At 42.9% G+C, this 27,409-nt stretch overlaps 1 protein-coding gene across 1 annotated transcript in view; it reads left to right on the top strand.

The window, feature by feature from the left end:
* The window catches only part of LOC124790001 (sialin-like), a 104,261-nt gene that overhangs the window by 58,753 nt on the left and 18,099 nt on the right, over positions 1 to 27,409 (top strand). The window contains exons 6-8 of the mRNA XM_047257542.1: positions 9,763 to 9,915; positions 18,944 to 19,076; positions 24,957 to 25,195. Coding sequence (XP_047113498.1) covers positions 9,763 to 9,915; positions 18,944 to 19,076; positions 24,957 to 25,195 — 525 coding nt within the window. The remainder of the gene's footprint in view (positions 1 to 9,762; positions 9,916 to 18,943; positions 19,077 to 24,956; positions 25,196 to 27,409) is intronic.

Below are 27,409 nucleotides of genomic sequence, written 5' to 3'. Positions count from 1 at the left end.
TTCCACGTCATCACCTCCTCCCCAATTGGAGGCTGGTCGTTCCTGCCCGCACAGTATTTATTTCCCGATGGTAACTAACATGTTTACCAAATTTCCAGCGATTTAGTGTAAGCTTTTTACCCGTTTACACATATGTCAAACATATTTCACATAGATTTAACATATTACAGGTTTACTTGTCCATATATTTCACCTCTGTCTCTATCGAATTTAACCTTGCAGTTTCCTTTTCAAGCAAACGTTCTGTCTCCTAAATTATACGTCGTAAAATGTTTTAATTTTGCAGGTAAATCTGGTGGTATACATGAATGCTGTCTGAAAAATGTGTGGCGAATACAGTTAGCAGTAAAGAAGCAACAAATTAAAACGTCATGCTTCATATGGCAGTGTTACTGCATGAACAGCAGAAATGTAGTGAGTGATAAACTTTTTGCCTTTCACCATTTTGTGAGGGTTCTCAATGAGAAAAAAAAGCTTCGTGATGATTTGAAATTTGACGTAAAGTTTGTTGTAGGTCACTAAGCGCTCTCATTCTCAATTATTGGATGAACAAAGTATGGGTACACGCGCAGCGTGGCCTACACTGATTTTTCACCCACAGCCCAAAACCCATTGATACGGTTAAAACCCACCCCACCCATTATTTCCGATGTATGTCTGATCAGCTAGCTCAGTGTGATAAGACCGGTCCTTAGCAGAGCTTGCTGATGAATGCCAGTGATGTAGATGGCTGTCGACTCAGAGGCAACCAGTTTGAATCCTGTTGGAGGTAGAAATTTTCACTACCAGTTTTTGGGCAGTAAAGGTAGCAGGGGAGGCGGCTTAGGGTTCTTGATCACTTGACTTTATACCAGTGTACTGGATCAGATTCCAAAACCTTCCCACGGTGCATCACGGCGTGAGGGCATAACACTGTTGATGTGATCCGTCCGTCCGGCCGCTCTGACCAAGCGGCTCTAGGCGCTTCAGTCCGGAACCCCGCTGCTGCTACGGTCGCAGGTTCGAATCCTGCCTCGGGCATGGATGTGTGTGATGTCCTTAGCTTAGTTAGGTTTAAGTAGTTCTAAGTCCTAGCGGACTGATGACCTCTGATGTTTAGTCCCATAGTGCTCAGAGCCATTTTTTTTATTCGCAACTGGTCTTGATTTGCCTCTCATAGGGCACCATAGCAAGCGTGAATGATGCGTGATGTCTTTTTCGAATTATCCTTAACTCACTGTTATACCCTGACTGAACTACAGTCGTCTGGTATAACTGTGGGTTTTTGATTCCTCTGGGAGATGGCGGATTGGAACGATAACATAAGAAACGTTAGTTCACTTTATTACAAGAATGATAGAAAGATTTACTTAACTTTATACGATCAATTGACATAGGAGTGTGTCGAATATATACACCTATCTACGAACACTAAAGCATCACTTGATGCACTCAGTTACAAACTCTTATTTTGAAGCACAAGTTCAACATTTACGAAAGCAAACTTCCATCTGAGACTTGAATAGCACTGCTCTCTTAGGTAGATGATGTTGAATGCTCCATTGGAGGTCATGAACAGAGTGAGTCCATGCTCAGCCCTATATTCCGTGTTATAGCGCTACAGAGCTGATAGAGAGGGTGTGTTTTTGTTGTTGCAAACTGCAGCGAGACATCAGTGCTGTCTGTTGTATCGATGCACTTTGCTGACATTAGAAAATTGGTATTTTATTCTCGAGCTTCATAAACCATATACAGCAAAAATTATAAAAATACTTTTTCTGTTTGGTCTTCTTGTCAGTACGGTCGTAGGATAAATTGGTTCCTGAAGCTCCGACATCAAGTCAGTGGTGATATGATTCACAGTACACCATTAATCGCCACATATGTACCTGCAAAGGTGACGTCCATTCATCGGCACTTGTGGTCTTGCCATGTTGCAGTTGACGCGTGTGGAAACACGGTTTCTAGTGTAATTGAGATCCATCCTGCTGAACTCGAATACCTGCATTCTTGTGTAATCTCCCCATACACTGCCCCCACTTTCAAAGTGGATCAAGTTTATCACTTGCCAAGTTTATCACTTAATTGTCTGTAACAGCTCGACATTCTGGCACATACCAACCGGCATAGACCGACCGCCGTGTCATCCTCTGCCAGTGACGTCATTCAGATACAGTATGGAGGGGTGTGGGAGCAGCACATCGCTCTCCAGTTAGTTGTCGGCTTTCTTGGCGTGGACCCACTGCTTCTCATTCAAGTAGCTTCTGAATTGGCATCATGAGGCTGAGAGCCGTTCCAGATCTCGTACCAAAGAAAAATACCTGGCAGACGGGGAATCGAACTAGAAACCAATCTGCTCAGATATCGTAGCTACATCCGCGCTGTAGGCTGCATCTAACAGCAACTTCTGGGTGTAACGGAGGGCACATCTCCTAACGGAACGTCCCTTACCGTGATTTTGCACACTCCGTTACAATGACAAATAAATTATTTTTTCACCATAAATACGTCATACAAGCAGTTAACAACGTTTTGAATTGACAGGTACTGTTTTCACTAATAGATCCTCACCCATTGACATTCGTATGGCTTAGCAGCTGCATGGTATATGTGAAAATATTACATCAGCATATAAGCAGATAACATTAACGCGTCATCCAAAAAGCTTTATTTGCGTGCTCTTCATTATACCACTTGGAAGGTGCCAGATACAAGGTGACAGAGTCAGTTTGGTTTGGATGCCTCATACATAAATACCGTTTCTACTCGTTTCAGTGAGTTTGTCGCCTTAATATCAGCAAGTACCTCGGAACTACACTCCTTGGATTTATGGAAGTGCGTCAAAATACGTAAATAATAATTTTGGTTCAGGATGAAATGTACATAACCTAAACGAAATGCTGACTGACGCAATCAGTTTTCAGCCCTTCGGCAAGTGCCATTTCATGTTTGTGCAGGGTTTGCCAGGCAGGTTTTTAAGAAGTTCCCTCTCGCTGGCTTTTGGCATATACAGGGTTTTACAAAGTCTTTGTCTCAGCCATAGGGGCGATAGGTCACATCATGAGGAACAACGTCAGAGACAGAAGGCTCACGGACGCTTCTCAGCGACGCTACCTATCCTTTAGTATTGGCCGATTTGACGAGATTTCACCACACTAGCAGATTTACTAGCCATGTACCACCTACACCGATAAACTGACTGCAACCGTATAAAGTTGTTATAGAAGTGAACGAGGGACTTCGATTTAGCTCGGCCTAAGGCCATTCATGCAAAGCAGAAAACTGGATCATTTTAATTTGTTGCAAAGGTCAAATTTTCGTTCGTGTTCAGAGACCTGTGGTGCAAACGGATATGGAAGATTCATCTCTGTGCGGAGCCTTGTTTCACTATTGTATTTGGCTATATTTACGTTCGCATTACGTGCATTACGAAGGTCTCTGCGTGTTACCAACATATGTAGTTTAGGTGTTATAATGCAATAAAGATCTCGTCAAAGTGCATCATTTTTAGTACAGATATGAAGCTGAAGTGTAGAAAAATGTGTCATCGGTGCGTAGGACACCAGTGGTTCATAAATGCAGCCTTTTTTCTGGATCAAGGAAACGTATTATAGACAGGAAATATAGCCAGAATGAGAATTTCACTCTGCAGCGGAGTGTGCGCTGATATGAAACTTCCTGGCAGATTAAAACTGTGTGCCCGACCGAGACTCGAACTCGGGACCTTTGCCTTTCGCGGGCAAGTGCTCTACCATCTGAGCTACCGAAGCACGACTCACGCCTGGTACTCACAGCTTTACTTCTGCCAGTACCTCGTCTCCTACCTTCCAAACTTTACAGAAGCTCTCCTGCGAACCTTGCAGAACTAACACTCCTCAAAGAAAGGATATTGCGGAGACATGGCTTAGCCACAGCCTGGGGGATGTTTCCAGAATGAGGTTCGCAGGAGAGCTTCTGTAAAGTTTGGAAGGTAGGAGACGAGGTACTGGCAGAAGTAAAGCTGTGAGTACCGTGCGTCAGTCGTGCTTCGGTAGCTCAGTTGGTAGAGCACTTGCCCGCGAAAGGCAAAGGTCCCAAGTTCGAGTCTCGGTCGGGCACACAGTTTTAATCTGCCAGGAAGTTTCAGGAAATATAGCCACTTACATTTATCTAGTGTAGAATATGATGCTTTATCGCCTAAGATCGTGATACTGAGTTGAGGCTTTACAGAAGAACAACACGTAATGAAACTTCCTTCTCTGTACCATCAGTAACATAGATAGGAATATCAATATCTGTATATTTACAGACAATTAAGGTATGGAAATAGTATTGTGGCATTTGATTTGAGAGTTAATGTTTTTAGGCGTCAAGGGTAGGTTGCACATTGACTGCACTCTTTGAGTAGTTGATAAGTTATTTTAGTTAGACATGAGTTATGTAGAATAATTTGTGTATGGTAATCACAGTGACATAACCATTCAATGTGTGCTTATAGCCTAGGAGGAACTATTAACTGTCTGCTTAGAGCTTTAATTTAGCCACATGAGATTTGTACTGTAGTATAAAAATAATGCAGTTAATTTACACATGGAAGTAGGATTCTGACAACTAATCTGAGTCCACAGTCACGCATTTAGTGCCACACATTAACTGCATTCTTCCAGTAGCTGACAGTAATTCAGTCTGCCTATTTATTTATGTGCTGGTCTGCTTAGCATCGTATTCAAGCCAAGGTGTATTTTGTGCAGTTACTGGCTTGGTTGGTCTGGCTCATTGTGGTGCATCGCCTCAGCTAGGCCTTAATGTTGTGCCACTTGACAGAAACATAGCATTTTTGTGTTGCTAATGCGTTTTTGTAGACGTATTAGTCGTGAAAATCACACTGTGATACTCTACAATCATTATGTATTTTGTAGAACAATTTAGGTACGGAAATATTTAATTTGAGTGTTTATTTTTCCTTGCATTTTTCGTTATTGTTCTGAGAGCGATATATGGGCGTTCACAATTGCTGCAATCTGAGACACTATTAGGCACAAACAATGAGAGTGAGAGATAAAATACTTTTGCATGCCTACACTGTCTTTGACATGAAAACACTATAATTTACAGCAGTATTCTCAATACACACAGACGGGGAAAAATCGCACTACCAAAAATAATTAATGCAGAGTAATGAAAATCTGGGAATACATGTGTCAAGGTAACATATTCACGCGATTAACGTTGCGAGATTAGAGTTGGGTTGGGTTGGATTGAGGGAGGAGACAAAACTGTGAGGTTATCGGCCTGATTGGATTACGGAAGGACGGGGAAGGAAGTCGGCCGTGCCCTTTCAAAGGAACCATCCCGGCATTTGCCTGAAGCGGTTTAGGGAAATCACGGAAAACCTAAATCAGGATGGCCGGAGGTGAGATTGAACCGTCGTCCTCCAGAATGCGAGTCCAGTGTGCTCGAGATTAGAGGTTAATGAAAGTACAGATAAGCCACTACAAATGTGAAATTTTGGTAATTAATAAACTCAGGCAAACATGCAAGCATTATGTTGTCCAGGTGCCGCAAGTCAGTTTCAGGGAGTTCCATGTCTGCTGCACTTGGTCGGTCAATACAGGGAGGTTAGTGCTGGTTGTCGGTGACGCTGGAATTGTCGTCCGATGATGTCCCATATGTGCTCGACTGGAGACAGATCTGATGATGGAGCAGGCCAAGGCAACATGACGACACTCTGTAGAGCATGTTGGGCTACAACAGCAGCATGAGAGCGTACGTGGTCCTGTTGGAAAACATCCTTAGTATGCTGTTCATGAATGGCCGTCTGGGGAACGGTCATCTTGAGACCATGCGTACTCGTGACCACCACTGCAAGCAATCATGTACAATGGCAACATTCCTGCCAAATCTTTCTGCAGTATCGCAGAGGGAGCCTCCAACTTAACGCAGCCCTATTATACGACCTCGTTCAAACTTACTGAGGTGAGGATAGTAGCGTCTTTGTCGTCTTAAATGTATTCTTGACTAACATCAGCGTCCAATCTCAAAGGTAACTAACGCTGACGAGCGTTACAACACGTCGTCGCCAGATTTACGTACTGATTTTCGGTCAGGGTGCGTGGAATAACTACGAGAGTGCTCCTGCTGTCATACGAAATCGTACCCGAGACCATAACTGCAGGTGTAGGTCCTACATCTACATCTACATTTATACTCCGCAAGACACCCAACGGTGTGTGGCGGAGAGCACTTTACGGGCCACTGTCATTACCTCCATTTCCTGTTACAGTCGCGTATGGTTCGCGGGAAGAACGACTGCCGGAAAGCCTCCGTGTGCGCTCAAATCTCTCTAATTTTACATTCGTGATCTCCACGGGAGGTATAAGTAGGGGGAAGTAATATATTCGACACCTCATCCAGAAACGCATCCTCTCGAAACCTGGACACCAAGCTACACCGCGATGCAGAGCGCCTCTCTTGCAGAGTCTGCCACTTGAGTTTATTAAACATCTCCGTAACGCTATCACGCTTAGCAAATGACCCTGTGACGAAACGCGCCGCTCTTCTTTGGATCTTCTCTATCTCCTCCGTCAGACCGATCTGGTACGGATCCCACACTGATGAGCAATACTCAAGTATAGATCGAACGAGTGTTTTGTAAGCCACCTCCTTCGTTGATGGACTACATTTTCTAAGGACTCTCCAAATGAATCTCAGCCTGGTACCGGCCTTACCAACAATTAATTTTATATGATCATTCCACTTCAAATCGTTCCGCACGCATACTCCCAGATATTTTACAGAAGTAACTGCTACCAGTGTTTGTTCCAGTGTCTAACACACACAGGTTGGTGGTTATTTGCAGGTCCTCAACTGGTCTCCTGACCATCACATGGTCACCACCGACACCGAAGCAGAACGGGTTTCATCAGAAAACATAATAGAGCTGCACCCTGCCCTCCAAGGAGCTCTGATTGGCACTACTGAAGTCGCAATTGACGGTGATCTGTGGTCACTGGAATCGACGTTACAGGGCGTCTGGCTTGAAGCTAACCTTGAAGTAACCGATTTGTAACTGTTCTTTGTGTCACTGTGATGCCAACTGCCGCTGAAATTGGCGCTGCAGGTGCAGTACGGCGCGCCAGAGCCATATGCCTAACACGACGATCATCCATTTTTATATCATTTCACTGCTCAAAAGAAGAGTTAATGTATTCAAGCTGGTAATGTTATACTCGTTGTTACTGAACTAGTATGTGTAGCGTCTCTGTTTGTATGTCTGTGAAGAACGCTATGTCTATCGGCGTCGACGATGCCCATAGCGTACGTAATTTCGTACACGTAGACAAGTTACTTCTGTGGAGGAGAAGGAGCTGGCGACTCCAACACTTGCCTGTGAAATTCTTGAAATATAAGAGAAAGAAAACTTCTATAGGATTTTCTCGAATTGGAACACTGCCATTCGCGTTTGGTCATTAGATAATTGTCTGCGAGTGAAATGAGTTCTATTTATCAGAGAAAACTTTCTCTGTAGGAAGGTCGTTGAACCCATCTCTTCCTTCGGCGAGCACGGGCCAAGGGATATTACACACACCCCTGGTACCACCAATGTGGCTGTATGGGGCCCGGTCATCTTGATACAGTACATACTCGTGACCAACGCTGCCAGAATTCATTCTTGCCAAGCCTTTCTGCAGTATCTCAGAGGCAGCATCCAACTTATCGTAGCACTATTACACGACTTCGCTCAAACTCGTAAAGACGCTGATAACAGCATTTTTGTCGCCTTAAACGTGTTCTTGATTAACATCAACTCGCTACGTCCAACCTCAAAGGTAACTAATGCTCATGACCGTTACTGCATGTATTTAAAGTAAACGTGATTTGCATACTCATAGTGCCGCTCCTAGCGCAACTCTTACACGACTGAAATTTGGATAGTCATGATTTTTCAGATGTAGAAACACGCTTAGCAACATTCGTTATACTGTTGCACGACTCCTTCTTGGTGTTGCGATTTTTTTCCGCCAGTGTATTATGTTTACGCACGTAATGACAAAAATTCAGATTATTCGGTTACTTTTGAACGTGATCCCAATTTACACAATTTAGAAGAAACTGGCATATTTTTTTTTTATAAATAATACACAATCTGTGGATACAAGTGTGTGTGTGTGTGTGTGTGTGTGTGTGTGTGTGTGTGTGTGTGTGTATTTTTGGTAAATAATGTGGATAAAGGTGTGTGTGTGTGTGTGTGTGTGTGTGTGTGTGTGTGTGTGTGTGTGTGTGTGTTTGTGTGTTTTTGATAAATATTTGAAATCTAATTTAATTTTATCTATATTTTGCAGCTTAAAACGTGATTGTATTCAAAACATTGGAGGTATGAATTAAACATGCTGCATTTATGTCCATGCTACACAGAGTACACTCCCTTGATTTACAAGAAAGCACCGCCAAGAATGTGACAGGTACAACAAAGTGCACTGCCATAAGCAATGGCTACACAGCCTAAACAACTGAAAAGTTAAGCAGACAAATACACAAAAGCAAGACAACGAATGGACGCACTGAGAAAGAATAGATAATATTCGCCAGCATCTCATTCCTGGGCCCCATATAACAAAAAAATCGCCAACGTTTTCAGAAAAACAAATGTAACAGTTGCATTCTCAACCAATAATAAGTTAGGAAACTTACTCATGCATAACGTAAAATCAAATACTCAAACATACAACAACAGAGAAGTGTACAAAGTATCATGGCCCAGTTGTCCTGCCAACTATGTAGGGAAAACAGGCAGAAACTTCAAGACCCGTTTTCAAGAACGTGTAAATGCTTTCACGCTCAAGAATTTCGAAAAATCAGTCATTGCACAACATATCTTGGAAACGAAACATGTCATCAACAGTCTAGAAAACAATTTGGTAATACTACATAACGAAGCCAATGGTAAGACCCTAAGCCTGTTAGAACAACTGGAGATATACCTCCACAAAACCAAAAGAAACCAGAATCTATGTTCAATGAACAAACAGATTTCGCAATCCATAGTTATTTCAATAATTTTAAAGACCTATTCTAAAGCTATATCTTGCATATGTTAATTGTTTAATAGTTATATCTTTAGCACTACGAATAAATTCATCTTTGACAACGCAATGTACAAAAACATCTGTGAAGTGTTTATAAACGTGTGTACGAATGTGCCTCTTGGCTAAAGTGACATGTACTAAAACGACAGAGGAAAGAAGGTTTGCTGGGGCTAAAACGTTAAATATGCTTTCCTTGGATTATGTGGTAAGTTTACGCTGTTAATTTTTTACTATTTTGCACATATTTTCAGTGTACGAATTATGAAATTCATAACCTAACATTGAACCTTTTCGTGACAGGACTATGCATTTCACCTCATTCAAAAGAAGAAATAAAACCTGTATTAAGACAAATTACACCTGACCAATGACCCAGAGGGTCGCAAATGCATCGTGTAGTTAATAAAAAAAGAAAAACTGGTGACTGAAGGCGTTGTTTAATTCATACCCCCAATGCTTGAAATCGTTTGGATGATTTTGAACATTGCCAAGATGGCAGCTATTGGGTACATATTGGTTGTTTCGTTTCAATGTCTTGCAAATCAATGGGTCGCGATTGAGAGATCTAAATATATGTGTGTGTGTCAGAGAGAGGGATATATTTTACTACCACTGGCAGACAGGCAACCAGACGTGCAAAGTCGCCATAGCCGCACTACTTACAAAGCAAACATATTCGTTACTTTAACTGAAAAATGTTTCTTCTTTGCTGTTACAGACAAATCTTCCCGTGCCGTGGAAGAGCATTTTGCTGACTCCAGCTATCTGGGCTCTCATCGCAGTCATGGTCACTTCCGACATGAGTTTCTACTTGCTGATAACGTCGATACCGCTGTACCTCGCCCAAGTCTTGCATTATGACATCCGAAGCGTTAGTGTCTGCATACTATTTTTGCCATAGCTCACAAAGTAAGCTATAGTAATAAAGATTCAATGCTAGGGCGTTTGACCTTCTCAAAAAAAGTTTGCCGTAAGATTTACAAACAAAGCTAAGGGTATTATAATCGAGCAAGAAATTCTAGAAGTCTGAATTAATTGTTTTGTTGAGATGTGAACTAATAGCTCTAACATAGAATGTGATCAATATTTGCGGTGAAAAAGAAAGAACTCGGTTTCTGCCAGGAGCCACACCACCAGAAAACAAGTTTTGCTACGCAGAATTATACCAATTTACCCGTTTTAAAGTCAGAATACGAGAAGTGGATGCGTAGCGTATAAGAAATAAGAAAGGTAGTTGAGGGGGTAACGCAGAATTATAAAATAATGTTTATTATTTCAAAAGGAGTTTATTAATCTCAGTATATTAAGTATGTCACATATTGCGTTTTCTGTCCTACAGTAGGTATTATTTTTTAGAGTCTAGCATTTAGAGAAAGTAGTGAAAATAACAGCTGCATTAGAAATATTGCTGTTATTATATATTTAGAGAATAATTTTAAGTATTAGTATGTGATTAAATGTGTTTAGAGTTTGGACAGTGGCGTCCAGCGAAAGCAAAAACACACATCAAATTAAAAAAAACTCAATACAGTTGACAAGAAGATAATTACGGTAACACTAAGAAAATCACAACTATACAAGGAATATAGTGATAAATCGGAACTAAATACTTCAGTGAAGATAGTTATTTCCAGTTTCCGTAGATCATATTCTCTATAAAAAGCTGTGGTTTGGAACGTGCCTTTAGAACAACAGTTTGCAGAAACAATTGGAAAATGCTGATGATCCCGAATATTTTGAGACCACGTGCTTAATATCGTGTTGATTCACCCTATGGAACGGAATACATTACGAACGGCATGCACTCGACAAGTGCTTAGCAGGTTCCGGATAGTGCCAGATGCCTATGCACGCGCCACACGACTCCCGTAAGTTACGGGCTGGTGATTTGTGGGTGCGGAGCTGGCACCTTATAGTTGGTAAATGTGTTCCATCGGGTTTATTTGGTGGCCAAGACAGTTCAGTTGAGTTCAGTTCAATTAAATTTGTTGGTACGAATCTTAGACTTGTTATCAGGGAACTAAATAGATCGTACCTATTAGATTATCATAGTGACCTACAATGTTTTATATTGCGTACACAACAATACATTATTTTAACAGCAGCCATTGGTAATATTAACGTAGAAATAAAACATAATACTGAGAATAAGAATCTTTAAAAAATAGCGTAAGATAAAACGAATTAACTTAGCTCCAAGTGAACACGTTCCAGCTCTTTTTAGTAGATATTTTACTGGCAGCCTCGGTATAACTTAAGTTTCGCCGACAAAAAACAAATACAGTTACCTCTAAACCTATTGTTGCTACACTATTCTCCATCGCTCAACTGTTATGTGCATACCTCGGCATCCGCGAGTCTATGCACGCCTGTGTGAGTGGTCATAGCATTCGTTCTTTATTTCTTTTTTTAAATGTATCTTATATATGGGGTGATACAGGTGCCCCTACCGATAGGTTTTATGTAACCCACCATCCCTTGCAAAACCACACACAACATTTTCATATTCTCTCGCTCAGTACATGCAAACTATTAATGCTACAGAAAAAATAAACAGGAACTTTTTTAGGAAATGTAATGTATTTTTATTTTGTACTATGTTACATTTTCGCTGGAGCTCATTGTTTTCGGGTTACTCAAGGAAAAACTCAAGAAAAAAGCATTTGAAGCTCACTTTTGTACAGTTTCTTCAATCATTCGAAAAATTCACATCCCAGTACCAAATTTAACTACATGTTATAATGTCCTTTTCATTTTTTCCGTAGCAATAACTTTGTGAGAGGGAAAATATGAAAATCTCGCTCCTGGTATTTGAAAGCATTACGTATTCCACGAAACCCATGGGTAGAGTGTGTGCGCATGTGTGTCTTTTTATATAGTTTCTCTTAATTAAATTTTCATGTGTCTATCATTATATACACTCCTGGAAATGGAAAAAAGAACACATTGACACCGGTGTGTCAGACTCACCATACTTGCTCCGGACACTGCGAGAGGGCTGTACAAGCAATGATCACACGCACGGCACAGCGGACACACCAGAAACCGCGGTGTTGGCCGTCGAATGGCGCTAGCTGCGCAGCATTTGTGCACCGCCGCCGTCAGTGTCAGCCAGTTTGCCGTGGCATACGGAGCTCCATCGCAGTCTTTAACACTGGTAGCATGCCGCGACAGCGTGGACGTGAACCGTATGTGCAGTTGACGGACTTTGAGCGAGGGCGTATAGTTGGCATGCGGGAGGCCGAGTGGACGTACCACCGAATTGCTCAACACGTGGGGCGTGAGGTCTCCACAGTACATCGATGTTGTCGCCAGTGGTCGGCGGAAGGTGCACGTGCCCGTCGACCTGGGACCGGACCGCAGCGACGCACGGATGCACGCCAAGACCGTAGGATCCTACGCAGTGCCGTAGGGGACCGCACCGCCACTTCCCAGCAAATTAGGGACACTGTTGCTCCTGGGGTATCGGCGAGGACCATTCGCAACCGTCTCCATGAAGCTGGGCTACGGTCCCGCACACCGTTAGGCCGTCTTCCGCTCACGCCCCAACATCGTGCAGCCCGCCTCCAGTGGTGTCGCGACAGGCGTGAATGGAGGGACGATTGGAGACGTGTCGTCTTCAGCGATGAGAGTCGCTTCTGCCTTGGTGCCAATGATGGTCGTATGCGTGTTTGGCGCCGTGCAGGTGAGCGCCACAGTCAGGACTGCATACGACCGAGGCACACATGGCCAACACCCGGCATCATGGTGTGGGGAGCGATCTTCTACACTGGCCGTACACCACTGGTGATCGTCGAGGGGACACTGAATAGTGCACGGTACATCCAAACCGTCATCGAACCCATCGTTCTACCATTCCTAGACCGGCAAGGGAACTTGCTGTTCCAACAGGACAATGCACGTCCGCATGTATCCCGTACCACCCAACGTGCTCTAGAAGGTGTAAGTCAACTACCCTGGCCAGCAAGATCTCCGGATCTGTCCCCTATTGAGCATGTTTGGGACTAGATGAAGCGTCGTCTCACGCAGTCTGCACGTCCAGCACGAACGCTGGTCCAACTGAGGCGCCAGGTGGAAATGGCATGGCAAGCCGTTCCACAGGACTACATCCAGCATCTCTACGATCGTCCCCATGGGAGAATAGCAGCCTGCATTGCTGCGAAAGGTGGATATACACTGTACTAGTGCCGACATTGTGCATGCTCTGTTGCCTGTGTCTATGTGCCTGTGGTTCTGTCAGTGTGATCATGTGATGTATCTGACCCCAGGAATGTGTCAATAAAGTTTCCCCTTCCTGGGACAATGAATTCACGGTGTTCTTATTTCAATTTCCAGGAGTGTATAATGGAGGAAACGCTTCTCCCGTGATCTATTGACGTTATTTTGATATTCAGAGCGTCCAAATTGATCTTACAGACTGGAAGTAGTTAGATATTCTAAGTGCAATCACATAAACTGCAGTCCACATATTTTTATCACAATTGTTTGCAAATGGTAGTCTGATTGTCTGCAGTCTCCCTGTGCCTGAAAATGAGGGCAACTGAAAACGACATGATCAGCGGAACTTTCCTCTCCACATTCACCGACTGGTGTGTTACCGCATCCAACTCGATTCAAATATTCAGGATTTGGACCGTGACCTGTTAACAGGAGTACTATGCCTCGAGTGGGGGCAATGTCGCGCAGTTTGAGCCTGTTCCAATGCATGGAAGTATACTATAAACCCACTTTGCTATGCTTCTAGTGTCTCACTCAGACTGCCATTCAGTTCCTTGTTTAACAACGAGTGCTAGCGTTCTCTGAATCACTTGCACTTTCTCACCGTGTAACTATTCGACGTGAAGCGTCAGTCATGGATTGCTGGAGCTGGCAGCAACAGTTGCAGCTGCAATAGCAGTAACAGCTACAGCAGCAGCAGCAAGAAAGGCATTGGTAATTACAATACCAACAGTAGAATAGCTACTGGAAAACGTACAACAGTCTGCAATTGCAGAATGATTGCCTCCCCCTCAGTCATTCGCTTCGATGACGCAAATGAGAGCTGGGAGATTTATTTACGTCGTTTTGTTCTTCACTGCAAGGCAAATCCAATAAATGACACTGAACGTCAGCGAGCAATTTCACTGTCTCCTAGTAACAAATTGCATCCACTCCCGGACCCAGTGGCTGGAGCTTTTGTGATGTTTGTGGTATGCTGACTGACTATTACGGTCAGCAGACCTATGTATTTGCAAATACTCTCAAATTTAATGAAAGCAAACGAGCTTAGCTTTCAGCCCTGACTTACAAGGCTCAATAAACAAGTGAGTTTCTTCCAAAAAATGGCTCTGAGCACTATGCGACTTAACTTCTGAGGTCATCAGTCGCCTAGCACTTAGAACTAATTAAACCTAACAAACCTAAGGAAATCACACACATCCACGCCCGAGGCAGGATTCGAACCTGCGACCGTAGCGGTCGCTCGGTTCCAGACTGTAGCGCCTAGAACCGCACGGCCACTCCGGCCGGCGTGTTTCTTCCTGTAAACAATGTGATGTGTTGTATACAGTCATTAATCCGTGATGTTATTCTACATATAGCTCCTGTTAGATGAGTTAATGCGATGGTTGTTGGATTAATTTCATCCAAACATGAGCAATGTGCCAAAAATTGCCAAATGTCACTGAGTAACATGATCAACGCTAGCTACGTCTTATGATATTTGTGGTATGACTTTCTTCGTAGTGACAGTCGCTGTTGCGTTCTGCAATCAGCTGGTGGCAACCAATTAACCTCTCATCTTCTGATTTAACGGGCGCCGATCGTCCGGTAGTCTGAAGGGGTGGGTTTCAGTAGTTAGTGCGGTAGCTAGCGATCCATCGCACTCATCACTGATAATCACGCTCTAACGGCAATGCTTTGTTCTCTGTCACTGTGTCCCAAAGCGAGCGGAAGTCCACCAAACGTTTCCTCCACGTTGTCGTTTACGTGTACCAGGAAAGAGAGTACAACCACATAACGTACAGATTGAGGCTCAAGGCGTCGACGACGTCACTGCCCACCGAGGCCCACGAGAAAGACAGGCCGTGGCATGTACGTCACAACAAGTGACACAGCAGTTCTTAAGAGTGCCAGTAGCCGTCTCTAGGGGGGAGCGAGTAACTATTACAGACGAGTTTAGTACTTCTTAACTGCGCGTTTACGTGCGTACAAGCTCTCGATAGCACATGATAAAGTTAGTGGGTACCTGTTCAATTACATATTGATTTGCCGTGGCCACTGCAGGGAGCAACGCCTTCGTGAAGTGCGGCGGACGAGCCGATTAGTGTGACGTCACAAGTTCGCTGCAGGCCCCGTATTTCTCGGGGGCCCGATGCTCACTCTGTGACGTCAAATATTTTAAACGCCGCAAACCGAGGCATCTAGCAAGAGCCTGTCTTGGCAGGTAGACAACAACAACAACTGCCTGCATACTGCATTCTATCTTGCCACCGTCAACAGCAACAGCAAACGAGATGCAGAATACCATTCTGCAATTAGAAACTAATGGAGGAATGAAAGGATTTAAGTTGAACACAGGCGTGATTAATGTGGACAACTAGTAGAGTGAATAGTCTCACAAAATCTGCGAGATCCACAGCGCAATGACGTACAATAGTCACTCCAGTTGCGGGCTCAGATCGTAGACCAAACAATAAGCCTTCTAAGCCCGATTACAATTTCAGAAAAAAATTATTATTTAAGAGAAATAGCTTCAAAAAGTGAACGAGTCAATAACGCGTTGGTTCATCTCTGACTCTTATGCAAGCAGTTATTCGGCCTGACATTGACAGACTGAACTTTTGGATGTTTGTTCCTCCTGAGGGATCTTGTGCAAAGTTTTGTACATTTAGCGGGTTAGATCGTCAAAAGCCTAAGCTGGTTGGAGCGCCCTACATAAAATAATAAAAAATACATAATAAATGTTTCGCTATATGTAAATAATGAGATTAATTTTTCGGCACTCGGACAAGCACAATAAGCTGCGCTATGCCTGTAAATGGGTTCATATTAGTTCATATTAGTTCTCCATGGACGCAATAGTCTTTCCATTGCTGTAGATTTATGCTTACCAATTAATAATATTACGTCCGGTCGCCCTATCCACCTACAAAATCTTGAACGTGTCTATCATTCCTTTTGTAATCGGATCTACGTGTTAGCTCCGAAGTAGACAGGTGGGTTTCTTGAATTCTTCTATATTACAGTACTACTTGGGATAATAACTCAATTTTTCACTAACGAAATATGAATGTATTATTTCTTCTACACACATAAAAAAATACAGACTTTTTTACTTATTCTCTCAACCCAAAATGGCTACCACTGAGCTTCGTTCATTAGCAGAGAGCGAGTCCTTCCTCTTATCGAGGAACAGGAAAAACATGTTTTTTTAAGTTTTGAAAATCAAAAATACATGACGGTAGACGCAGGCTGTACGCTGGGCTACCGCTTCACCTTTTGTCTTTTTCTTTAAAGAAAACGAAAACATAAAACCAAGAAATGCAAAAGGTACATCACACCTGCCCAGCCGAAAAATAACAAAAAAATGGCTCTCAGCACTATGGGACTCAACTGCTGAGGTCATTAGTCCCCTAGAACTTGAAAGGTCTCTGTTGGATTCCTTTCATGTTAATTTCTGAAATATGTTGCCATTTACGGCATAAATTCCTCTTCTAAATTTACTGTGGCGTTTCTGACTATCTGGGAGGAGACTGAGTAGTGCAACGTGTTACTTTTACACATAAACGAGAACGATCTGTCACACTACTACACTTTAAAACACAGTATATATGTAATTCGTGTCACACAGTCTCATACGGAACCTACATCAGCTTTCTTTTATATACTGTATATGATAAGATACTGTCATCCCCCTCCCCTTCTGTGTGAGAGGATGAATGAGCAAATGTATTTCTAGTTGCATGCTTGAGGGTAGCAGACAAGCCTGTCTGCTAGAGAACAGTAGGACCAACGTCGGAACAGGTAGCTACGCTTTCTAAAAGCAAAGAGGTTTCTATCCTTAGTATGGTCCTGTCCGTCCGTTGTCATGTTGGTATAGGAAGCTGCCCCTCTGGCCACTTCCGTTTGTAGTATTTGAGAACCCCCCCCCAGGAAGGGACCAGTCAGTCTGCCCGTGGCGAGCGTCTGAAGTGGTAAGATCTCCGGGTAAGCGCGTGTCTGCTAAGTCCGTAGGACAATGGATTTCTTAAGTTCAGCCTAACTGAAAATTTAATCACTTTTATTTCAGGTTTAGCTCTAAAATATCTAATGTTATCTTGTCACTACTTTGTGAGTAAAGTGGAACCACCTGTTGATCAGTAATTCTAACTAAGATCAATCTTAAATGCGAATGCTTGTGTGATTATAACGTCTCGTCTTGACAATATTTTTCAATATAGCAACTTTTCTTTATGTTCAACCCACGTGGGGTGTACTTTGCGAGACCAGTACCACGCGCTTATATAACTGTTTGACCCATAAGGTTAATAGTAAGACGTTAGTAACCAGTTCGAGGTTTTTCTTTTGTAAATTGCTTTTCGATCTAATTTATTTTAATTATCAAAATTATTGTGGAGTTATACGCTTTGTGTAAACCAAGTTGACCACGTGAAGCATGTGGTGTAATCATCAAAGTAGCCCTCAGCTATTCTTTTTGGGAAGATTTCACAGAGAGTTAGTATGAATTTAGTATGCCAGTGTGTGGTAATTACATGACGGACAGGATTGTGCTACGAATGTAGTTTCTTTGGGTGAAAATTGAATCGATTGGTTGTGGTTAATTTCCTCTTGCATATGTTTCAACGTTCTTCGTGTGTTATTTTATGAATGCAGTGTTGTATGCAGTCTCCCAATCTTGGCTCCATATTTGATGTGTTCCATAAGATTACAATCTCACATTTTCACAATCCTAAATAAGGCACCAGCTTAGTTATGCATCGAGTTTAATATGCTGAAATTTCAATGATCAATCTTAAAATAAATTTCCAAATATAAACTGATTTCTTTCTTTTTATTTAAATTCTCTTTTTTATATATATATTACCGGTTGTTGTATGACTATTAAAAGATTATAATTAATGTTAGTCTGTTTGGGAATTTGGTAAACCTAGACTAGATACCTGGTGAAACAGTTGTGCAGTAATGCACGGTTAACTTCCCCAGACAGCTCACAGCTTTTAACCCGCTTTTATTGTCTTTCAGTACCGCTTTCATAGCAAAATAAAGCAACAACCTTACAAACTTAGAACTAGTTAAACCTAACTAACCTAAGGACACCACAAACATCCATGCCCGAGGCAGGATTCGAACCTGCGACCGTAGCGGTCTTGCGGTTCCAGACTGCAGCGCCTTTAACCGCACGGCCACTTCGGCCGGCTGAAAAATAACAAAAAAGCATAAGTAATTTATTATTGTAATTAAAACGGCAGCTAGCTATTGCTATTAGATGAATTATTCACAACTGAATTGTTATCGGTTTCAAATCTGAAAGGTTCTCCATTGGACAGCACTAGGCTAACACTAGGCTACATTTTAAACAATTCCCTACAATTCATTATTGATTGTGGATAGTACTATGATAAATTCTGGGACGTTTCTGAGCAAATGACTACTGAATTCATAAAACTTCGTACTGTAAAACATGAAAAGGAAAACAAGAACTACTTATTTGTTCTGAATTACGGAAATGTAATCATTGCAAAACACCACTCCATTCACATATGTAAACACTTCGGCCACATTGTCAGAGTATATAAAGCATATACTGTTGTCTGATGATCAATATTTCTAACTAAAAGGAAATTATAATCGTAGTTCCCTCTATAAATACGTTACAAATGAATTTATGTGCGACTGTTTCTTTTTTTTTTTTTTAACAGAATGGAATCATATCGGCCATTCCCCACATCACTGGTACAGCTGGAAGTTTGGCATTTGTGTGGTTTACTAACTTCCTGCTCCGAAAGGAATTTGTATCCAGAATCTGGACTTTTCGCATAATAAATGCGCTGGGTAAGTTCTGTGTTACTAAAACACTCAAAACTTTCGAAACAGAATATCTCTATAATCTTTTTATTGCGATGTTCAGAGCTGTAATGGAGTATGGACAAGATATTAGCAATGCTGTTTTCTTTCATAATTTTGTTCCTAGTTATCCTGGATCTATCAATGTATAGTAACAATCAGGGACAATAAACACATAGCACACGGTTCCCCATTGCGTCGTGATGATGGGGCCCTGAAAGTCCCAGCCATCACCATTGAGACACAATTCCGGAGGAGTGGACTGAAGGTACAAGTCTACAACCTCCTCTACAACTACGTCTACACTCTGCAAGCTACGTACTGGTGTGTGTCGGGGGGTACTTTGTCTACCACTGTCGCTTCTTCTCATTCTTGTTCCAATAGCGAATGGCGTGCTAGAACAACGATAGTAGATAAGCCTCCGAAAAGCTCGGCTGTCTCTAATTTTACTTTCATAGTTTTTCGCGAGACATACGTAGGAAAAAGCAGTATATTGGTTCACTGCTAGAAACATAAGTTCCCGTAATTTCAATAGTTAATTACAACATGGTGCACGAATCCTCTCTTCTGGCGTCTGGCGCTGGAATTGTATGAGCAACTGCGTGACGCTTTCGCGCCTGCTCAACAGATTTGTGCCGAAAAGCACTGCGCTTCTTTGAATTTTTTCTGCGTCCTCTATCAGTCCTGTCAGACTGACTGGCAGTACTGAACTACAGATATAAATAGGTTTTTGTAAGCTACTTCCTCCGTGGGATGATTACACTTCCTCAGAAATCTTCCAGACAATCATCTCATATCTGCCTTTCCTACTTTTAGCTTTAACTCGTTGTTCCACTTTGAATAGCTCCAAACGCATACTTCCAGACAGTTGACGAATGTCTCTGCTTCTAGTGATTGTTCAGAAATCGTGCAATCAAACAATAACGGGTATTTCCGTCTATTTACGCGCAATTTACATTTGTTTGTGCTGTGGGTCACATGCTGATCTCTGTACCAAACATCGTTCCACTTCAGATCTTCCGGTATTTCGCTACAATTCTGTAGTAATGAGACATCACTGTCCACTACAGCGTCATTCACGAACAACCCCACTGAGTTTCTGACGTTATCCGCTAGATACTGAAGGCTGAAAATAACCATATACGACCCATTTGGCGTATGATGGACATCTTCAGACGTGAAGATAAGTTCTGGTGTAAATCAAGGAAATGTCGTAAGATAATTATTTTCACAATATATACGAGGTGAGGCAGCTAATGCAGGCCATCTAAAGCACATCCAGAATGAATAAATATATCGATGTGCGGTTTTTGCCAAGTTATAGAGGGCAATATGGAGAAACAATATCAAGATATCAGTGCCGCAATCCACTGTCCCGCCGTCAGGAGAAGAGGTTCCACGAACGTCTGCCCTATTATACCAAATGTAAGCTAACACCTAACTCACGCATGGTTTTTGTGTTGATCTGTACCTTTGAAGTCCATCAGTGTGTGTTCTGCTGTCTTAGATGACTTGCTCGCAAAGCTGGTGAGACATTCACAATGTATACGACAGTAGAAAAAGTGAATATCGTTTCTGGCGAATGTCGCCAAACTGTTAGAGCAGCGGCGCGATTGTATGCTGAAGAGTATCCAGGTCGTGCCACGTGTTCACGGTATGTCTTTGCAGTCATTATAAAAAAAAAAGTTCTACAAACTGGAAGTGTGGAGAATAAAATACGACAAGGAAAGAGAACAAGTGGTGAACGAAATTTTAGCAGTAGTAACACACAGTGCAAATGCCACTAAGAGGCATCTCGAAAGTAGGGATCAACCAAACGAGTGTTCTGCAAACACTATATTCCATCGCATGTCAGCCACTTCACATCACATTTCGCTGCATCTGCAGCTTCATGGCAATCTCTTCCAAAATTGCTTATAGCTCCCCGTATGTGATCAGAGTAAAGTGCAAAGTGATGCTCCATATCTATGTAAAATTTTGTTTAAGGAAGCCATAGGCAACATGTACTAATCGTCAGTTGAAAATCCACGCTAACTCAAAGAAGTCTATAAAAACAACGTTCTTGGTCTGTCAGTGCTTGGTGCGAGTTTTTCAAGACCCGCACAACTGATCCCTGTTTTATTGCTGGCGATCTAAATAGACGCAAGTATCTCAAGTTCGTAAGATATGCTGCTGCTGCAGTTACTGGAAGACCTCTCATTCGTCATAAGGCAGTCAGTATGGTACCAAGGGATGACGGATGACCCTCCCATTTCGCGCATGCGCTGACAGACCCTCTTAAGAAAACATTTGGAGAATATTGGATCTGTCCGCTCAGGAAACGCAAAATGGTCTTCTTACTCACCAGACTTAACTCTTATATACTCTGAACTATGGCTAAAATTAAAACAAGAGCTCTACTAGGAAACAGCGACAACTCCCGAAGGCATGAAATGCCTTACAACGCACGCTTGTGTTAACGTTAACTCCTGATGAAACTCAAAAACGAGTATTGTTTCTCTAGAATCGCTTTATGGCTTGTAGCAATACTCAACATTTTAAGCATTTGGTATGTCAGCCCTGATAATAAACAAATGAACCATACCTGAGTTACATACTTGCGTGTATTTGGCATGACAGGACATATGTTTGTGGAACCTCTTCTCCTGACGGCGGGACATTGGTTTGCGGCGCTGTTATCTCATTACTATTTGATCAACTCCCACACATGTTATGTCGTTCTCTTAGAAGCTTCTTTCAGCTGCCACAGAAAAAAAATCATATAGTTCAATTGAAAGAAAGTAAAGTCGGTGTCGTTATTGGGCGACTACAAACGATAAAAATTACTTGCAAACGCCAGGAAATTCGCCAGGTTGTCCTCTGTAACTCGGTGAAAACCGCAACTCGATATATTTATTCATTCTGGACATATGTCGGTTGACCTGTCTCAGCTGCCTCACCCTGTACACAGGGTGAAGCGAAATTCGCGCACTCCTCACATGCCACACAAAATGTCTGTCACAAAATGTCGTCCGGCGAGTACATCCGGCAGAAATAGGACGTTAAAGAGTGGCAATGTGGCACCACTGTAACCACAAGTATAGTAACTAGCTGTGTCAACAAGTGAGCCTGTGCTGTACAGTTGGTACCGTGGGTAGCGTTTTGGGTTAGCGTGCAGGAGGCCGAGGGTTCGACCCTGGGTTCAAGAATATGTTTTATATTTAACAAATGTAGTCCAAGTGGTATGGTATCTTGCATCTTAATCGTCAACAGTGATTGCAGCGGGTCCTCTGGAAAACATTTGCACTTACATACGACAATCGTAGAAATGGAACATTGGTCAGCTTTGAAAGATGCCCTTTCCACGTCGTGGGTTCATAGTTATTCGTACCACTTCCTCTAGTAGAAGCGAAACCCGTTTTCTTTGTAGCCTCCTCTAATGGTCACATAGATTAGTACCAACTATTATTCTTGCCACGTTCCGATTCATTACGTTTCGTTAGGAGCTTACGTTACCAGTAGGACTAGCAACGTGCTTTGCGAATAATGACCAAACTCGGTTATTATTGTGTTATCACCACGATCCCATTAATTGTTTCAATTGTCTATTTGTTATTTGACTAACCACGTATTTGTTGTGTTCAGCGTTACAAAATGTTGTAAATTTACGGTACATATGACATAAGAAACGGTTTATATTACTGAAATGTCAGAATGAAATTGTTGTTGTTACTGTTGTTGTTGTTGTGGTCTTCAGTCCTGAGACTGGTTTGATGCAGCTCTCCATGCTACTCTATCCTGTGCAAGCTTCTTCATCTCCCAGTACTTACTGTAACCTACATACTTCTGAATCTGTTTAATGTATTCATCTCTTCGTCTCCCTCTATGATTTTTACCCACTACGCTGCTCTCCAATGCTAAATTGGTGATACCTTGATGTCTCAGAACATGTCCTACCAACTGGTCCCTTTTTCTTGTCAAGTTTTGCCACAAAGTCATCTTCTCCCCAATTCTATTCAATACCTCCTCATTAGTTATGTGATCTACCCATCTAATCTTCAGCATTCTTCTGTAGCACCACATTTCGAAAGCTTCTACACTCTTCTTATCTAAACTGTTTATCTCCCATGTTTCACTTCCATAGATGGCTACGCTCAATACAAATACTTTCAGAAACGACTTCCTGACACTTAAATATATACTCGATGTTAGCAAATTTCTCTTCTTCAGAAACGCTTTCCTTGCCATTGCCAGTCTACATTTTATATCCTCTCTACTTCGACCATCATCAGTTATTTTGCTCCTAAATAGCAAAACTCCTTTACTACTTTAAGTGCCTCATTTCCTTATCTAATTCCCTCAGCATCACCCAACATAATTCGACTACATTCCATTACCCTCGTTTTGCTTTTGTTGATGTTCATCTTATATCCTCCCTTCAAGAGACTGTCCATTCCGTTCAACTGCTCTTCCAAGTCCTTTGCTGTCTCTGACAGAATTATAATGTGATCGGCGAACCTCAAAGTTTTTATTTCTTCTCCATGGATTTTAATACCTACTCCGAACTTTTCTTTTGTTTCCTTTACTGCTTGCTCAATACAAAATGGTTCAAATGGCTCTGAGCACTATGGGACTCAACTGCTGAGGTCATTAGTCCCCTAGAACTTAGAACTAGTTAAACCTAACTAACCTAAGGACATCACAAACATCCAAGCCCGAGGCAGGATTCGAACCTGCGACCGTAGCGGCCTTGCGGTTCCAGACTGCAGCGCCTTTAACCTCACGGCCACTTCGGCCGGCTGCTCAATACACAGATTGAATAACACCGGGGAAAGGCTACAACCCTGTCTCACTCCCTTCCCAACTATTGCTTCCCTTTTATGCCCCTCGACACTGATAACTGCCATCTAGTTTCTGTACAAATTGTAAATAGCCGCCGGCCGGAGTGGCCGAGCGGTTCTAGGCGCTACAGTCTGGAACCGCGCGACCGTTACGGTCGCAGGTTCGAATCCTGCCTCGGGCATGGATGTGTGTGATGTCCTTAGGTTAGTTAGGTTTAAGTAGTTCTAAGTTCTAGGGGACTGATGACCTCAGAAGTTAAGTCCCATAGCGCTCAGAGCCATTTTTTTGTAAATAGCCTCTCGCTCCCTGTATTTTACCCCTGCCACCTTTAGAATTTGAAAGAGAGTATTCCAGTCAACATTGTCAAAAGCTTTCTCTAAGTCTACAAATGGTATAAACGTAGGTTTGCCTTTCCTTAATCTTTCTTCTAAAATAAGTCTTAAGGTCAGTATTGCCTCGCCTGTTCCAACATTTTACGGAATCCAAATTGATATTCCCCGGGATCGGTTTCTACCAGTTTTTCCATTGAGTAAGCAGAATGAAACTAGCAAATAAAAAACATGCACCCCCACCCAGGGTTGACCCCTCGATCTCCTGCATGCTACTGCGCCAACTGTGCAGCACGATTGAACTGTCCAGTCGGAGGTAGTTATCGTACGTGTTGCTACAGTGTTGCCAGATTGCCGCTCTTTAACATCCTTTTTCTGCCGCATATACTCGCCAGACGAAGTTCCGCGACAGACTTTTTTTATCGCTGGCATGTGAGGGGTCGCACTGCGAAGCCCGAGTGCGCGAATTTCGCTTCACCCTGTATATTGTCAAAAGCAACTATCCCACGACTCCCCCTAGAGTTATCTCTGGAGTTATCTTCATGTCTGAGTTGCCTCATTTACCAAATAGACCGTATATGATTTATTTCAGGCACATTTGCCCATTCCGGTGTAGAAATTTTCACTAACGTTGTTTTACAAGATATACCATAACATAATATAGCATTTACTTCTTCACGAAAGGGACTACCAGAGGAGTTGCTTCCCTCTTTGCCAGGTACGCTGGTGCCCGGAGCGGCGTTGGTCGTGGTGGCGTTGGTGGGCTGCGACGCCGCCACCGTCATCGCGATGCTGGCTCTCAGCGGATTCTGCGCCGCTGACTGCACGAGTTCCTACCTCAACATGCAGATAATAGCACCCAACTACGCGGGCACCATCGTCGGCATCATCAACATGTTCGCCAACCTGACGGGCATCGCAGTCCCTTACATCGTCGGCGCCTTCACCAACGCCAACGTAAGTCGTTAGTCTGCACAGTCTTTGGACTAGACTGGAGGCAAAGCTAAACACTGTCCGGTATCGTGCACTTTTCTGTGGCTTCGGAGGGGGGGGGGGGGGGGGGGGGGAGAGGAAGGCTAGAGTCGTGTTCATGAGAGATGGAGCACGATCTCGGATTGAACAAGTGTGAATATGGAATCGGCCGTGTTCTTTTCTTCTGGCTCCGTTGCGAATGTATTGCGACTGACGCCGTAGTAACTTACGTTATTTATACAGAGTTAATACAAGCATGGGGGAAGCTACATGATCATAACACAATCAAAACGGTTCCAGTGACTGTAAGTCAGCAAAAGATCTGTTTGTGAGATAATCGAGAATGTGTGGTTACTAGCCACGAGTGCCTTCAGTGACTTCAGTAGTTAGTACAGACGTATTCTAAACCCAAACTTTTCGATTGAGCACCCATATCGGCTCAAATTTCAGCAATGGTCTACAGTATCAAAAAATGCAATAGTGAGTCAGCTTCCTACAAGATACGGTTTGCTGTACACTCGAACCTGTTTGTTGTGTACGACTTCATTCACGACGGCAAGGAAGGGTGGGCTAGAGAGCGGTGCAGCAACTGTCGTCGTAGCAAAGCTGGATAGAATTGATTAGTGAACAAGATAGAAGATTTACTTAACTTGTATTTCTCCAAGCACACGAAGATTCATTACTGATAATGCAGCAAGAAACAGAGGGCAGCAATGTCCATGTCAACAAGTATGAGGCTCCCTGAAGCTGATGGCGTTGGAGCTGTGACTACGTGGCGTCTGTTTGGCTTCATGTAGCAAAGAGGCTTCAAGTGTGAGTAGGCTGAGCGGTTGCTGCTGGCCGTCCTATATCGCGGCAGCATAGGGCACTCACTGTATGGGGCCACTAGATGCGCAGTTCAGTAGGCACGCACCACTGGGTCCACAAAATCTCATGCGACCGTTATTAGTTTATAACGGAGACTTGCAATTCCGTTGCCAACTTTGCGACGCCCATGCGTGGTGTCAATACGTGATACCAAACTCTTAAACGAAGTGTTTGTCGTGTCATTCTTGCATTTGAATTCAATACTGCACTTGTGTCTCTGCAGTGAGTTACGAATTCATTCAAACACCCCCCAGGCCATTTTATAGATCTTGACAAGAATACGGTTCACTGCTGAAGTTCTTCAGATTTATCGTTCTTCAACTTTATCGTTCTGTCTGAGATGACACCAGACAGAAAAATCCAGAGTATTGAGGCCGAGGTACAGACCCTGCTTGACTCATCCATTCTGGTACTGTGTGTGTCGTCGTACATTTTACAGAATGTGCCAGTGCCCTGTCACGCATCTGCCACATTCACCAACCACAGCCCATGTAGATGGGCAGTGAGAGAACTAGCCAAAATAGCTAACTCAGCTTCTATCAGCAGTTTTTGAGCATGTGGCAAGCTCACACAAGGTAGGGAGGGGATAAGAGGTAGAGGGAGGTTGAATCAAGCAACTTAGTTAATCCCTGCCCCCCCCCCCCCTCTCACCCAATTTTGTTCTTATCCACGAGGAATCATATGAGTTCAGTGCTCTGGCATGAGACGACACTTTCATAAAATTTTTGTAACAAATTGGAGCACAAAAAGTGGGAATATGTTTCCGCTTATGTAAAAGGCTCTGACTGAGAATTGGGATACCAGCTGTCTTGACGATAAGTCACTGTTCTGCACTACCTCAGATGAGCATCAATAGCGAGTATGCCGGCGAAATGGGAAGAGGTTCTATTTTTCCCATGCATTGGAGGGGCACAGCAGTGTTACTATTGGCATCATTGGATAGGCATCCATCAGGTCAAGGTTGATGGTACAGAGGGAACTCTGACAGTAGATCACCAACACCCTACATCCTCATGCATTTACGCTCATGCGATACTATTGTTGTGCCATTTGTCAACAGGACAGTGTTTTTCGACATACGGTACATGTCTCTAAGAACTGTCTGCATAATGTTGTGTTACTCCCATGGCCAGTAAGATCCTTAGATCTGTCGCCGATAGAACACACGTAGGATCACCATGGATGTCCCATTGCCAGTATTTGGGGTATGAAAGACCAGTTCCAGCAGTTGTTGGCCTGCTTGATTCGGGAGAGGATTTGACGACTTGATGTCACCCCTCCCAACCGAATCAGTGCATGCGTCCAGGCCAGAGATTGTTTAACTTTATACTG

Source organism: Schistocerca piceifrons, chromosome 3 (genome assembly GCF_021461385.2).
Source record: "Schistocerca piceifrons isolate TAMUIC-IGC-003096 chromosome 3, iqSchPice1.1, whole genome shotgun sequence".
NCBI lineage: Eukaryota > Metazoa > Arthropoda > Insecta > Orthoptera > Acrididae > Schistocerca > Schistocerca piceifrons.
Note: the sequence above shows the minus strand (reverse complement) of the source record. Positions and strands in the feature narration are given on the sequence as shown.